At 43.3% G+C, this 15,974-nt stretch overlaps 2 protein-coding genes across 2 annotated transcripts in view; one reads left to right on the plus strand and one right to left on the minus strand.

Annotated features, from left to right (window-relative positions):
* The window catches only part of NEK5 (NIMA related kinase 5), a 75,548-nt gene extending 73,707 nt beyond the window's left edge, over positions 1–1,841 (plus strand). Inside the window, exon 21 of the mRNA XM_054719777.1 lies at positions 1,691–1,841. Within this exon, the coding sequence (XP_054575752.1) occupies positions 1,691–1,841 (151 nt within the window). The remainder of the gene's footprint in view (positions 1–1,690) is intronic.
* A 9,594-nt stretch (positions 1,842–11,435) lies between these two features.
* Positions 11,436–15,974, minus strand: part of ALG11 (ALG11 alpha-1,2-mannosyltransferase) — a 29,692-nt gene continuing 25,153 nt past the window's right edge. The window contains exon 4 of the mRNA XM_054719778.1: positions 11,436–11,750. Coding sequence (XP_054575753.1) covers positions 11,479–11,750 — 272 coding nt within the window. The 3' untranslated portion in view covers positions 11,436–11,478. The remainder of the gene's footprint in view (positions 11,751–15,974) is intronic.

Below are 15,974 nucleotides of genomic sequence, written 5' to 3' on the forward strand. Positions count from 1 at the left end.
ATTAACTGACCCTATGCTCACTGACTGTAGGACTGACTTCTGCCACGCTGACCCAGCACTGACTGCCACGGGGGCTGCGATCAGACCCTGCTTTTCTTTTTTTTTTTTTTACAATAATTTATTCATAAATGTGTGTATACATATATACATACATACAGTTAATACATTCATTGATTCATTTGCACAGTTTTCAAATCTTCATCAAACATCTGTTATTTAATTAAACACTATGCTTATATGTTGCTCAACAAAGAGTCAGCCTGTTGAAAACATTTCTACATTTTTGAAATTGCTGTTAAAAATGACTTAGTGTTCTTTATAAAATACTCATGCAGCACAACTTTTTCTTAGAAATAAAAGTCAAAGAACACTTGGTGTTTCCTAACTACAGTTCAGTGGTTATAGTAACAATCCCCACTTAAAAAGTATTTTATTTTTTATTTTTTTTATTTATTTTTATTTTTTTTTTAAAAAGTATTTTATAATTCACAAGGCACTTGTTCTACCTTTGGTCATTTGCCCTTTGCTACAACCCTTTTCAGTCTATAGAAATTGGGCTTTTATTGTTATTTATTTTCCTGATGTAAATAGTAAGTTCAGATTGTCAGGTAACTAGCTCCAGATGATATAGCAGGTGAGGAGCAGAGGTAGACTTGCAGAGTGCATGTTTCCTTATTCACGAAAAACTCTGCCGACCCTGCTTTTCTTTCCAGGCCTCTGTCCAGGCCTGAGCACAGCCCCCTCAGCAGTCAGTGCTGGGTCACTGAGGCGCCCGCGGCATGGCAGTCAGTATTGTGTTGCCAGGACTTCCGCCATGCCGACCCAGCTCTGACTGCCCTGCTTTTCTCTTCGGGCCTGATCACAGCCCCCACTTGGCGGTCAGTGCTGGGTCACCATGGTGCAGGACTGACTTCTGGTGTTTGATCGAGCCTTCGGTCGTTTTGGACATTATGGACCCTGGCTCTTTATATATATAGATAGTAATCTATTGATGGACATACCACAATTGATTTATACATTCACCTGTTGATGGACATTTGGGTTGCTTCCAGTTTTGTTTATTTATTTTTTTGTAAATCCCCTCCCGAGGATATTTTCCATTGATTTTTAGAGAGTGGAAGGGAAGGGGAGAGACCGAGAGAGACATGTCAGTGTGAAGGAGGCACATTGATTGGTTGCCTCCCACACATGCCCTGACCAGGGCAGGGGATAGAGCCTCCAACCAAGGTAATGCCCTTGACTGGAATCGAACCTGGGACCTTTCAGTCCAGGACTGATGCTCTATCCGCTGAGACAAACCAGCTAGGGCTGCTTCCAGTTTCAGGCTATTATAAAGCTGCAAATATAAGATGAAACAGAGTATGTGTGAAGTGCTCTAGGTCAGTGACTGGCACATATAGTAAAGGCTCAATATATGGCTTTTTTTGGGGGGTCTTCTTACTTTCCTTTTTACACATTAGATGGGTATTAATAAATATGATAAAAGTTGAACACAAGTCCAGCTAAACAGACTCTTAATGTTGGTTATCTTTCTTAGAAAAATCAGACTGGTATGATAAATAATTTATTATCTGGGTGAAAATGCAACTTGCTCAAGTAGGGGTGGAGTATGAGGAGGGAAGCTAATTTTCATATGTATTCTTCAATGTTTTGATATCATGAAGTTGATTTTTACTGTTTATTATTTCAGAAATTTTGAAGAATCTGAAGATGAATTGAGAAATGAAGTAGTAGAATCCCTGGGAAAACTCACTACTTCCAAAGAGGAGGGGAAAGAAGAAGAGGTTTCTGGTTCCTCTGAGGACACTGAAAAGTTAGGAGAAATATGCAGAATTAAATGATGGTTTGGAGAATATTTATACTCCATCTAATGATACCAAGGAACATCAATAACCAGTCAAAATATGCAAGTGTGATTATTGTACTTTTTCTTAAGCAGTAAGTTAGTATAAATTAACCAAAATATCTGTTTGGGTACAAGTCATAAATACTCATCTATAATAATAAAAAAAGTGTAATATGCTAATTAGACTAGACAGCCAAACGACCTTCCGGATGTCCTTCCAGATGACCTTCCGGACGAAGCCGGGGCTGTGAGGGCCGAGGCAAGCCACCGCAGCTGCGAGGGCAGAGCCCCTTGCACAAATTTTGTGCATTGGGTCTCTAGTTTATTATAAGGCTTTTCCAGTTATCCCAAGAATTTACTAATTTTTGTCTCTAAATGTAAACAGTAGAATTTTTTGAGTGTAGAAACTAATATTTTTATTTTAAAATTTCTATTTAGAAATCTTGCAGATAACATATGTGGTAGGCAGAGTAATGTGCCTACCCCCTTCCCAAATGTGAATATATTATGTTAAATGCAAAAGGGAATTAAAGTTGCAGATGGAATTAAAGTTGCTAATCAGCTGACCTTAAAATAGGGAGGTTATCTTGAATTATCCAGGTGTGCCCAATCCTAAATTATAAAAGCCTAATATGTAAATTGTCCCCTCGGGGGGTTGTTCGACCAGGAGTTCGACCAGGAGACAGGGAGTTTGACCGCTCACTATGATGTGCGCTGACCACCAGGGGGCAGCATGGAACATGACAGGTGTCGGCAACATGGCGCTGGCAGCAGGTGGCAGTGGAGGCGCTGCCAGCCTGATGGGCCCCGACAAGAGCGGGACCACGGCGGGATGGTGGAGCAGGTGAGCAGGTGGCGCCAGGCCAAGGCAGGTGCGAGTGGGGGCCCAACGGCCCCGCAGACAGTGACTAGCGGCGGTGGCAGGGGGTGGGGCTGCCGTCCGGCTCCCAGGCGCTGAGGGAGCCGAGTGGGGGGCCTGGCCCCGACCCATTGCCCTGCAGATGGTGACCAGCAGCTGCAGGCCCTGATCACCTGATTGGGGCTGGGCCCCGGGCTGGGACGGGAAACTGGGAGTGGGTGGCGGCAACCAACCTCCCACAGTACCCAGGCAGGGGGCTGCAACCTCTTGCTGGCTACCTGGGGGTGGGGGTAACAGGGAAGGAGGTGCGGTGAGAGTGTAGGGTGTCCACCGAACTCACTCTCATTTCCGCTGCTACCCTCCCCTGGGATGCCAGGGCTCGTGAGCTGGGGAAGCCCCCACGCTCAGGTGCTGGGTGCCCGCGAGGAGCCCATCTGCACCCGTGTGGCCTCTTCCGGGTGAGCCAGGCTGCAGCCACTGGGACCTCAGGGGCTGGTCGGGGGTTCGCACAGGAGCCGGTCTATGAGGCCGGCTGGGAGAGAGCACGCTGCCCACCTGGTTTCCATGTGGCACCACTGGGTGGCCCAGAGGCCCAAGCTGTGCCCTGGCCTGCGGCATCCGGCCGTGCTCACTGCATCTCCATGTGGGGACTCAGGTGCTATGACTCAGGCAGAGGAGGGTGCACAGGGGCCCAGGTGCTGCCCAGGGCCCAGAGGTCAGCTGGGACCTGCCCATCTACGCCAGATGCTCACTGGCTAGGCCTAGGCATCGCAGCCATGCATGAATTTTGTGCACTGGGCCTCTAGTGTAATCATAAGTCTTTAAAAGTGGAAGAGGGAGACAGTAGAATCAGAGTTGGCAGTGTGAGAGGGAGTTGGCTGATGCTGCTGGCTTTGAAGATAGAGGGAAAGGCCAAAGCCAAAGAAAGCAGGCAGCCTCTAGAAACTGGGACAGGCAAGGAAAAGGATTTCCCCCAAAGCTCTGCAACACCTTGATTTTAGTAGTGAAACCCACTTTAGGCTCTGACCTTTGGAACTCTAAGTAAGATAATAAATGTGTGTTGTTTTAACTTGGTTTATGGTAATGTTAAGACAGCAATAGAAAACTAATGCAAACTCATTTAAAAATTTAAAATAATGAATCTGCCATTTAATAAAACTGTGATTTTGAAATTTCTTGTTATATTGAATTCACTTGTTTGAAGCTGATGTTGACATGGGAGTAAGGCAATTGAGCAAGGAGGGGAACAAGACATGCCTTTAATTATACATCATATAATCATTTTATTATGTCGTATTGAATCATTTTCTGATAATTTCAAATGTATAGGTTATAAACTCTTATAATGGTCTTTTTATATGTAGTACTTAGCATAGTGCCAGAAATGTTTCTTAATGAGTAAATAAATGCTAATACAATTTCCTTAGTAAGACTGTAAACTTTTTGTCAGAAAAGGAGAATTTTTTGTATTGAACATGTGCTTGGAGCATAATAGATATTGTTGATTTATCTGCCTCTATAGAGGACAGGGTTCTTTTCTTTTTTTCTTAATCCTTACCTGAGGATATTTTTTCCATTGATTTTGTTGTTGTTGTTTTATTAATCCTCACCCAAGGACATTTTTCCATTGATTTTTAGGGAGAGTGGGAGAGAGAGGGAAAGACAGAGAGAGACATCAGTATGAGAGAAACACATTGATTGGTTGCCTCCTGCACACACCTTGCCCAGGGCCGGAGTGGGGTGGAGCCTACAACCAAGGTACGTGCCTTCCACTAGAATTGAACCCGGGATCTTTTGGTCTGCAGACTGATGCACTATCTACTGAGAAAACTGGCTAGGGCTCCATTGATTTTTTGAGAGAGAGTGTAAGGGAGGAAGGAGGAGAGAAAGAGAAACACGGACGTGAAAAACACATCAATTGATTGCCTCTCGAATGCACCCCAATCAGAGCTGGGGATGGAATCTACAACCCAGGTATGTGTCCTTGACTGGAAATCAAACCTGCAACCCTTTTGGTGTGCAGGCCGACAATCTAACCACTGAACAACACCGGCCAGGACAGGGCTGTTCTATTTCTAAGTGGCAGAATTCTGCCAGAAATATCTGCCCTATAATAAAAATAAAACACAAATTGCACATTGATACATTGCTGAACCAAGAAAACAAAGATGAGGAGGGGTTGGTCTGATTACTTCTAAGGTCTGCTTAGTACTTCCATTTGTTATAACTTTATTAACTACTAAAGGCCCAGTGCACGAAATTCGTGCATGAGGGTGTGTGTCCCTCAGCCCAGCCTGCACCCTCTCCAATCTGGGACCCCTCGAGGTCAGGCCTAAACGGACAGTCAGACATCCCTCTCACAATCCAGGACTGCGGGCTCCCTATTGCTCACCTGCCTACCTGCCTGATTGCCCCTAACCACTTCTGCATGCCAGCCTGATCACCCCCTAACCACTCCCCTACCAGCCTGATCGATGCTTAACTGCTCCCCTGCCAGCCTGTTTGCCCCTAAATGCCCTCCCCTGCCAGCCTGTTTGCCCCTAACTGCCCTCCCCTGCAGACCTGGTCAATCCTAACTACCCTCCCCTGCAGGCCTGGTCACCCCTAACTGCCATCCCCTGCAGGCCTGGTCACCCCTAACTGCCCTCCCCTGCAGGCCTGGGTCCCCTGCAACTGCCCTTCCCTGCAGGCCCGGTCGCCCCCAACTTCTCTCCTCTGCAGGCCTTGTCACCCCTAACTGCCCTCCCCTGCTGGCCATCTTGTGTCCACATGGGGTCAGCCATCTTTGACCACATGGGGGTGGCCATCTTGTGTGTTGGAGTGATGGTCAATTTACATATTACTCTTTTATTATATAGGATAGAGGCCTGGTGCAGGGGTGGGGGCTGGCTGGCCTGCCCTGATGGGGGCCCCGGATCCGGGTGGGGGGTCCTCGCTGGGGGCAGGGCTGGCTGGGGCGAGGGGCCATGGGGGGTTTGCAGGCTGGCCATGCCCCCGATCGGGGTGGGGTCCCCACTGGGGGGTAGAGCCGACCTGGGCGAGGGGCCGCCAGGGGTTTGCAGGCAAGCCCACGCCCCCAATCAGGGTGGGGGTCCCCACTGGGGGGCAGGGCTGGCCTGGGCAAGGGGCTGCGGTGTTCTGGTCTCTGATCATTCTGGTCATTCCACCGTTTCAGTTGCTGGACTTTTATTGTAACAGGATAAGCATATTAAGTTTGCTCCAAGGACAACATGCTTGGCTAAAGTCTCCTTTAGGCAATAGCCACCAAGCCTGATTATCATTCATTCTAAGATTTTGAGTTCTTTGCTGTAAATTAGGAAGCATTCATTGTGATGAATATACATATCTGCAATGTTTGTCAACCTGCTTCAGCCTCTAATTCACCTTACCCATCTTACACACACCATTACCTAAATCGTGTTCTAGAGACAGTTTTGATTGCTTTTCTCTGCTTTTAGGCTTGGCTGCATCTGTATATTGAAACTATTGATCAAACCTACATATTCTTTAGAATACATTTTATTAGAAAAATTATGCATCTTTATGTATGATAAATACCAAACTGATCACTCTTTAAATGGTACCTATAGGTATATCAAGCCTTAACTTCCCTTCTAAGTGTCTGGTAACATTACATATAGTCTAAGCGAGCACATAGCACTAGAGCATTAGAACTGATGCTTCTCCAACATCAGAGGAGGCCTTAGATTTAGGGTGAGAGGAACAGTGGGAGGTAGGGTAAATTTTAGGGTATAAATGATTCTAGTATTTGCATAACTTCTTGTGGTTTAACACAAGTGTGGGGAGGAAGAACCTTTCTTCTACCTTTTAATTATTAGACCCCTATCAGCGGGTCTACTAATTAAATCTACGTGAGACAGATTAGCAAGAGAAAATAACCAAATTTAATTACATATGTATGTATGGTAACCCTACACACAGGAGCGGTTCAGAGACAAAAAGGGAAAGTAAGGTAGACATGGCATTCTGAGTTAAGGATGCAGTAAGGCACTGTGGAGCTTCAGAGGGGAGGAGGGTCATTTGCAGGACAGATGTTCAGTAATTAGAAGTGTGCCCAGCCCTATAAATAGATCATAAAAAGTTATTTCTGCTGATACTCTTATTATGGTCAAGGCCCCAAATTTAAATTCTTTAAGGAAGAAGTAAAAGTTTCTCGTGAGCCTGCAGGGTTTCAATTGCCTTCATCTCAACATCATTCACATACCAAAGTGGCACATCTTGGGGAGTTCTGTTCTGAACGCTTCAGTAGTAACTTTTTTGCACCTACTATAACAGATTTAGCACAGACATACTCTCATTTATTTATTCATATTATAGTTCTCAAGTTTAAGGTACATTTACATAATTAAACTAATATTCTGAAAGCACTGATAATCATACTGGTCCCTATTTCATAATTTCGTCTATAAGATGATTTTGTAAAATACCCTAATCATTATTAAAATAAAGTATATGAAGCTCTGCTTCACAAAAATGTTGTCTGAAATATTCATTTAAAAAACCTGCCAACCTATTCTTGAATACAAGAGACAAGATGGTTTGGTTTTGCCATAAAATTCTTTAAAAATTTTTTTCTTGGCAGGTGAAGCTTGAAATCCTACCTAATAATAGACAAATATGCAAATTGACCGTACCTTCGCTATGCCCATGATTGGCCAGGAGGTGCGGGGGAGGCAGGACTCGGGGTGGCGGGGGTAGCTGATTGGGCCGGTGGGACGCTGAGCTGCGTCGCCAGCAGCGGCAAGAGCTCAGCGTCTGCGCCATGGCTGTGCTGTGGCACAGAAGGGGCCTCTGGGGCAGTGAGCTGACGTCCCGCCGCGCGGACCATCAAAAGCGGGGGAGCTGAGTGCCTATCCGCTGAGGCAGCAGGCCTTTCAGAAGCCTCCGCCATGCCGGAGGCTTCTGAAAGGCCTGGTGCACCAGCGATCGAAAGGAAAGCGTGGGAGCTGGGTGCCTGTCCACTCAGGCACCAGGCCTTTCAGAAGCCTCCGGCGCCTGGTGCACCAGCGGACAGGCACCCAGCTCCCCGTGATCGAAAGGGAAAGCGTGTAGAGGACCCTACACAGTATTAGATAATAAATAACAGCATTGGGAGACTACGTGAGGGACATATAAACATACCATACTGGAAAAAGTATCCAGATGACGAAAATCACTCCTTTAAGTCATATTTAGATACAAAGAACATGCACAACTGGAAATAGGAATGTGATTAACTACTGCTGTGGGTTCAAAAGATAGCTCACTCAAAAGCAACATCTTATAGGGATAGTCACTCAGACTTTCTCCAGACAGTAGCTGACATATTGTTTTGACACTTGTCATGGTATCAATCATTCTGAAAAACACATTAAGACAAGCATGTCAAACTCGTGGCCCACGGGCCGCATGCAGCCCACAATGAATATTTTTGTGGCCCAGCCAATATAATGGTATGTAAGAAACGTTTTAATAAAAGTTTCATAACTTTTTACAATATCCTGTTATACGTAATTACTTATAACTACAACGTTCACTAATGACTGATTACTATAATCGTGTTGCATTCATTTCCCTTACGTGGCTTATGTGCAGGTGCACCCTTTCTCTCCACTAATACTAGCAGCGAATATTTTAGCAGCCGATTGCCACGTCATTAGTCTTGGACTGACTTACTTGGTGTAACAGGAAATATTTCACATTTGAAGAAGAAGAAAAATAGGTTTATTTGCATACACTTATTAATTTGGGCAATTATTCAGTGTCTGGTAAGTTAATGTTCAAGAAAAAGTATTAATTTTTATTAAAATGTTCTATTATTTTATGTTACCGATTACGCATTTATTTCAGCCCTTTGTATTCAGCATGTCTCTATCGAAATAAACCTCCGTTTCTATGAAAATTGAAGCTTTTGTTTCTTTGCAGCCCACATCAACTTAAACCTGGTTTATTTGTCCCGTGTTAGCCTTTGAGTTTGACATGCTTGCATTAGGAACATCAAAGTAAACATATGAAATTTATATTTTCTAATGTTTGTGATAAAAATAGTTTTAAAGAAACAAGCTTAAAAATGTTTTATGGAATTTCAGAATCCTTTCTTACTTACTACATCCTCTATTTATGTTCGATTTCAATTTCTTTGTCTTTGTCCCATGATTTTCTTTGGGCGGATGGGTAGGCTGAGTGGACAATGGTATGAATCCTACCTCAAAGCCTAGGTGTGACTGTTGAACCTCAGGGAAGGCAGGGGAGGGTGAGCAGGAAGAGATCAACCAATGCACTTGTATGCATATATGCATAACCCATGGACACAGACAATGGGGTGGTGAGGGTCTGGGTGGGGGAGGGCGGGAGTGGGCTGGAAGAGATTAATGGGGGGAAAAAAGGAGGACCTATGTAATACTTTCAACAATAAAGATTAAAAAAAAAAGACTAGGTGTAACATACAAGAAAGCACTAGGTTGGGGACACCCAGGTTATCATCCTGATTTTGTCATTTAACAGCTTTGTGATACTGAAGGAGTCTAAATTCTTTAAACTGCTCTTGTCTGTAAAATTGAAAATAAAAGAAAACTGGACTAGAGAATTTGTAGCATTCCTTCCAGCTCCAATTTCCAACAGCCTTTCTTTTCTAAATTGAATAATCTCCCAACACAAAGCTATGTTGGTGTGTCAGAACATCCTGGGACTTGGACTTGCTGCCTTTTGATCTGATGACAGATGGCCTGCAGACAAATCAACAATGTAACTGGGAGTAGATAATAAAATGGCTGGATCTACGAATGGAGAGAGGACTGAAAAGGAAAAACATACCTCTTTAACAGGACCCTAACACAGTGGTCGGCATACTCATTAGTCAACAGAGCCAAATATCAACAGTACAACAATTGAAATTTCTTTTGAGAGCCAAATTTTTTAAACTTAAATTTCTCTAACGCCACTTCTTCAAAATAGACTCGCCCAGGCCGTGGTATTTTGTGGAAGAGCCACACTCAAGGGGCCAAAGAGCCGCATGTGGCTTTCGAGCCACAGTTTGCCGACCACGGCCCTAACACAAAGAGGTACGAGACTGGAAAAGTGGTCAATTCACTGAACTAGAAGGAATTGACTATGTATGCAGAAAATGCCAAAAGTTGTAGATCTCTATGCCATTGCTGCTCATATGCATAAATTAGTCACTTTTCATGCTAATTACTCAGGATAGAAGTCCTGCTAAATTATACTGATTCCTAGCTACTGGCTTAGTAACCAAGAATTCACACAGGGCCCTAATGCAGTGATAAAGATAGGATTACTGAAGATATTTACTACACATTGCTACATAAAAAAAAAATCCTCACCCTAGAGAGAAACATTGATGTGAGAAACATCAACTGGTTGCCTCCCATACATACGCTGACTAGGGATCAAACCACAACCTTTTTGGTGTACAGGATGACACTCCAACCAACTGAGCCACATGGCCAGGGCTGTTACCTTTAATTAAAGTAACTTTTACTTTCATAATTTTCAAAGTATTTTCACATACTTTCCATGTCAGTATCAGAACTCGAAAAGGCAGGGAGGACAGGCATTACCATGTCCAGATTATAGATGAAGAATTTTAGATGAGACTCAGAAAGATTAAGGAAAAGCTTTAATATAAAAAAAATCAGACGTTTGTAAATGATGGAGCTGAGGTCAGGCCCAGGTATGCTAACTACTAGCCCAGTGCTCTCTTCAGAACGCCACCTTTTCATCTTACAGTGCATAATGCTGGGCATAGGGACTGTGCACATGGAAGTGTATGTTATATCATCACTATGAAAAAAACAACTAATTGTGATGTTCTTACTCAAACCTCCTGATTGACTTAAAGCTGACTTCTAGCCTCTGAGATGTGGAAATGTTAAAGAATAATGAAAGGCCCATACAAATGTACTGATAGCTCTAAACAAAAAACTATTTTCACAAATAGGAAATGATAACCAGCAATACCTTGACCTCTACATGCCTATGCACACTCACAGAGCAATCACAGTCAGTTCATCTTCTGACTTTTAGAATATTAAGCCTGCTTAAGGTTTCTTTTTTCTTTTAAGAAACTCATTAGATATATTCAAAATGGTCCTCTACAATATTGTTTAAATTTAAATGTACCAGAATTCTCCTGTATTCCAAAAATGTACAATTCTAAGTTACTAATCAATTATCAGTCATCCATTTTTTATTTAACATTTCTTTTTCCAGAAGGAAATTCTCTTTTCTGGTTACTAAAGTGATTTAAAAAATATGGATTATACCAACATTAAAATTGTTCATCTTTTTTTCTTTAAGATTGTATTTTTCAGATTTTGAGATCAAGCACTAATCTAAAATTTTTACATTTAAACATATAAGGTTATCTTTTCTATTTAGGTAGTTTTGCCTTTTTTTCCTTAAAATAAATACATTGCCTACATATCTAAAGAGCATTGCTTAGGCTGGTTATATTACAAGAGGGAATGAGTTTAGAAAAATCTTACCCATCTAGCTCAGCCGGCGTGGCTTAGTGGTTGAGCATCGACCTATGAACTAGGATGTCATGGTTCGATTCCCAGTCAGGGTACATGCCTGGGTTGTGGGCTTGATCCCCAAGTGTGGGATATGCAGGAGGCAGCTGATCAATCATACTCTCTCATCATTGATGTTTCTCTCTCTCTCTCTCCCTTCCTTTCTGAAATCAATAAAATATATATATATTTATATATATAAAGAAAAATATTACCCATCTTTAATTTGTACAGATATGGCATTATTTAAATAACTTCTCCACAGATGACAGGAATGTCACTTCAAACTCCTGATCAGAGAATCTGCTTACAGATGCACGAGCATTATTTCTGATTTGGAGTCTCTTTTCCTCAGACATGGAAAGAATATGAGCCATAGTCTTAGCATAGCCTTCTTCACTTTCAGCCAGAAATCCAGTTACTTCCCCTTCATAAGGAATGACAATGTCAAGCTTCGGGCCTCCTGAATTGTGTGCAAGGATAATTGTGCCAGCTGCCATACACTCAACAACTCCTGAGGAAAAAACAAAAGCATGTAGTTTAAATTTTTGAACATGTTCATATGAACAAGAATGAACAGAAACCTTAAAAAATTGTATGAGACTTATGAAAAATTTAATTACATATCTGTATGTCTATAAATGTGCTCCTTTAACTTCCATGGTACAAAATAAAATAATTTTAAGGTTTTTAATTTTCAAACCTTCACAATGCTGCTGCTTTGTTCTTAATTAAAACAGACAAGTAGATGGAAGGATGGTCTATATAAAACAGTTATGATGTGGATAATGAAACAAAGTAGAAGACTAGAGAAAGTTAGCAGGATGGCAGATAACGGATATGGAAATATAAAAGAAGTAAAAAGGTATCAAAAGCAAAAATATAAGTTCAAATTACAGCAGTAGGAGAAAATAAGGAAAAAAGTAAGCCATCTCAGTGAGGCATACTATTACTGATGCTTAAGTTACTGCCTGGATTTCCGACAAATTTCAAACTACTGTGTGCCCAACAGCAGTGAAATAAATGAAAGTTTTGGTTAGTTTCTGTCAAATAATGTAGGTGAGGATATAAGTTACTCTAGCCAGCATATCTTAACTGTGTTTCTAGAGAGAATTAAGCCCTTCAGAAAGTGAGTTAGTTGACTGCAGAACTGATATTCTAGATGCACAGGAAAGAAATGAAATCATTTACAACTGTTTCTTCAAAAGTGGTAAAATCTCTATGGAACAGAATTTTCTGTTAGTGCTATAATTTGAATTCTTATTTGAAAAATATGCATTATGTCATAATATTCCTTTCAAGGCTGGATACCATTCCTCTATACCAGTGATGGGCAACCTTTTGAGCTTGGTGTGTCAAACTTCGCCAAAAAACTGAGCATAACCCGGGTAGTGTGTCACTTTGAGGAAAAAACATTATTTCGCAAATGTTTCATCCTCAAGAGCAGCAAATGTTTCATCCTCAGGAGCAGCAAATGTTTCATCCTCGGCATGCGGCCGCCTCAGCGGCCACGTGTCATCAGAAATGGCTACGTGTGTCAGTGCTGACACACATGTCATAGGTTCGCCATCACTGCTCTATACTTTCTCAGAGACCTCAAATCAAATCAATTTCATTCCCCTCCCTCCAGGATTTTCCACCTCTTCAGGTCATAAATCCTCCTCTTGCTAATGTCTCTTCTTTCATCTCCCTCTCACACATCAACTTCTGAAAAGTATGGTTTGCACTTACTATTTCACTTGCTCACCTACATTCAATGCTCAACTTACCACAATTCAACTCTTGCTTCAACTCCTCCTTTACTAGAAATTGCTCTTGACCAGGTCACCAGTCACTTCCTTATCTGGCCCAGCATCTGGGAAGCATGGAAACTTGCTGCCCTTACTCTTCCTCTCCAAACACTCTCTCCCCTTGATTTCCATGACACTGCATTATACTGGTTTTCTTCCTCCCTCTATTTCTTCTCTTCTGCTTTGCTGGACACTCTTCTTCTGCCCACTTCTGAGCTGTTACTCTTCTCAGCAGTTTGTACCACGGGCCTCTACACACTTTCTGTAGGCAATCTTACCCACATCCAAGGGGCCTGCAGTAACTACCTGGACAACAACAACTCGATCTGTATTCCCAGATCAGGTCCCTCTCCTGGACTTCAGACTCATCCTATATAATAATAGACAAATATGCAAATTGACCATACCTCCGACACACCCAGAAGCCACGCCCACCATCCAATCAGAGCGAGTATGCAAATTAACCCAAACCAAGATGGCTACAGCCACAGAGAGCAAGGTTCCCTAGGTAACAGAGGAAGCCAAGCTTTCTGCCAGCAGTTGCAGGCCTAAGCCTCCACTCAAGCTACAAAGTTTCAATTATAGAAGGTAAACAAATTCAAACAAATGGCAGCAGAATGGAGCTTGAGAGAGCAGGCCAGGGTTGCCGCTGGCAACAGGGGAAGCAAAGCTTTCTGCACACCCTGGCCAGGCCCACCCGCTTAAGGCAACAAAGTTTCAATTATAACCCCAACACAAATGGATTCGGGCCTCCGAGGGAGCCCCAGGCTTGGCTCTGCTCCAGGCTACAAAGTTTCAGTTGTAGAAGGAAAATAAATTCCAGATACCAGGGTCTCCACTTGCGTCCCAGGTGGCGTGACCCACCTGCAAACCACCACAGGCCCCTCACTCAGGCCGCCCCATGCCCCAAGGGAACCCCACCCTGATCAAGGACACGCTTCAGGGCAAACCAGCTGGCCCCCACCCCTGTACCAGGCCTCTGTCCTATCTAATAAAAGAGAACTATGCAGATTGATCATCACTGCAACACACAATATAGCTGCCCCCAGGTGGTCAAAGATCCTGCCCCCATGTGGACACAAGATGGCCACCACAAGATGGCCAGCAGGAGAGGGCAGTTGGGAAGGCACCCTGCCTGCAAGGGAGGGCAATTGAGAGGGATCAGGCCTGCAAGGAAGGGCAGTTGGAGGTGATCAACCCTGCAGGAGAGGGCAGTTAGGGGTGACCAGGCCAGCAGAGGAGGGAAGTTGGGGGCAAACAGGCTGGCATGGGAGTGATTAGGGGGTGATCAGGCTGGCAGGCAGAAGCAGTTAGGGGCAATCAGGAAGGCAGGCAGGCAAGCAGTTGGGAGCCAGCAGTCCTGGATTATGAGAGGGATGTCGGACATCCTTTGAGGGGTCCGAGATTGGAGAGGGTACAGGCTGGGCTGAGGGACAACCCCCCTCCGTGCACGAATTTCGTGCACCGGGCCTCTAGTATATATATAAATGCTTGCTGGATACACACATGTACAGTGGAACTTAATTTCTCAAACTTAATTCATTCCAGAAGGCTGTTTGAGAAATGATTTGTTTGAAAATGGAATAATTTTCCCCATTAGAAATAATGTAAATTGAATTAATCAGTTCCCAACCCCCAAATGATTCCGTTTCAACTTTTCTTATATACAGTACATGTCTAATATACTGTCTAGTTTATAAATAAACACTTATTTTCTTAAATTTATCGAACCACCCCCTATGAGCCTTAAAGGAATTTTTCATATATCACTGTTAGATCTGATCAAATAATTGAATCAACACTCCCTCCTCTGGGAACTGATCTTTAGACCACTTCACAACATTCCCTTTGGCTTAGACTACATTCCACTTGCTAAGACCACATTCCATTTGCTAAGACCATTATCCTTCCCCTCCGGACCATCCCAGAGAACTCTCCACTCAGAAAAAGTCCGCCTAGAGTTCTTTAAAATATTTGACTCCCTGTCCCTGGGTGCTGATGCCATTTTGGGGCTTATCCCATCTGGTGTCCAGATGACCCAATATTCATAATCCCACCACTTTGGCCTCATGCATTCCTCCTTTGGGGACCCTAACAATCACTGCCTTCGAAATGCTATCACAGGTAACTGCTTTTCCTTTATCCAAAACAACAGCAGTTTTTCTATCTATTCAATTGCCTGGGATTATTGTTTAGTGAACACATTCACACCCTTAGCAACATTAGCACTCTGCACGCCCCCTACTGGGGATTGAGCCTGCAACCCAGGCAGGTGCCCTGACCGGGAATTGAACTAAGGACCTCTTGGGACACTCAACCACTAAGCAACACCAGCTGGGCATATTAGCACTCTTGGTGGCCTCTTTATGTTTTAAAAATTGTGCTAATTGGCTCAGCTGGCATGGCTCAGTGGTTGAGCATCCACCTATGAACCAGGAGGTCACAGTTCAATTCCCCGTCAAGGCATGCAGCGGGTTGCGGGCTTGATCCCCAGAAGGGGGTGTGCAGGAAGCAGCCAGTCAATGGTTCTCTCTCATCATTGATGTTTCTATCTCTCTCTCCCTCTTCCTTTTCTTTAAAATCAATAAAAGTGTATTTAAAAAAAACAAACAAACTGTGCTCATCACCAGCAACAAAAGCACCCTCTCCTTTGCTTGTCTGCTGAGATGCTTTTTGTCATGTGTGAAAGGGTTGTCAGGTCAAAAACTGAAGTTTTGGTAGAAAACCGAGACATTTTTTTCTGTGAACAACTTGGTTGAGAATGGAATTGTTCAAGATGGGAGATGTCTTAGAAATGAGGTTTGACTGTACATGTCCTTCAGACATTTGAACTCTACATGCTAGAACCTGGCTCATTAATGACCTCTCTCTCCTCTTGCATTTCCTCTCTAAGTAAAAGGCATCACCATTCACACAGTTGTCCAAACTCCTCTTTGCCTTTCATTTAA

The sequence above is a fragment of the Eptesicus fuscus genome, chromosome 8 (assembly GCF_027574615.1).
Source record: "Eptesicus fuscus isolate TK198812 chromosome 8, DD_ASM_mEF_20220401, whole genome shotgun sequence".
NCBI classification, from domain to species: domain Eukaryota; kingdom Metazoa; phylum Chordata; class Mammalia; order Chiroptera; family Vespertilionidae; genus Eptesicus; species Eptesicus fuscus.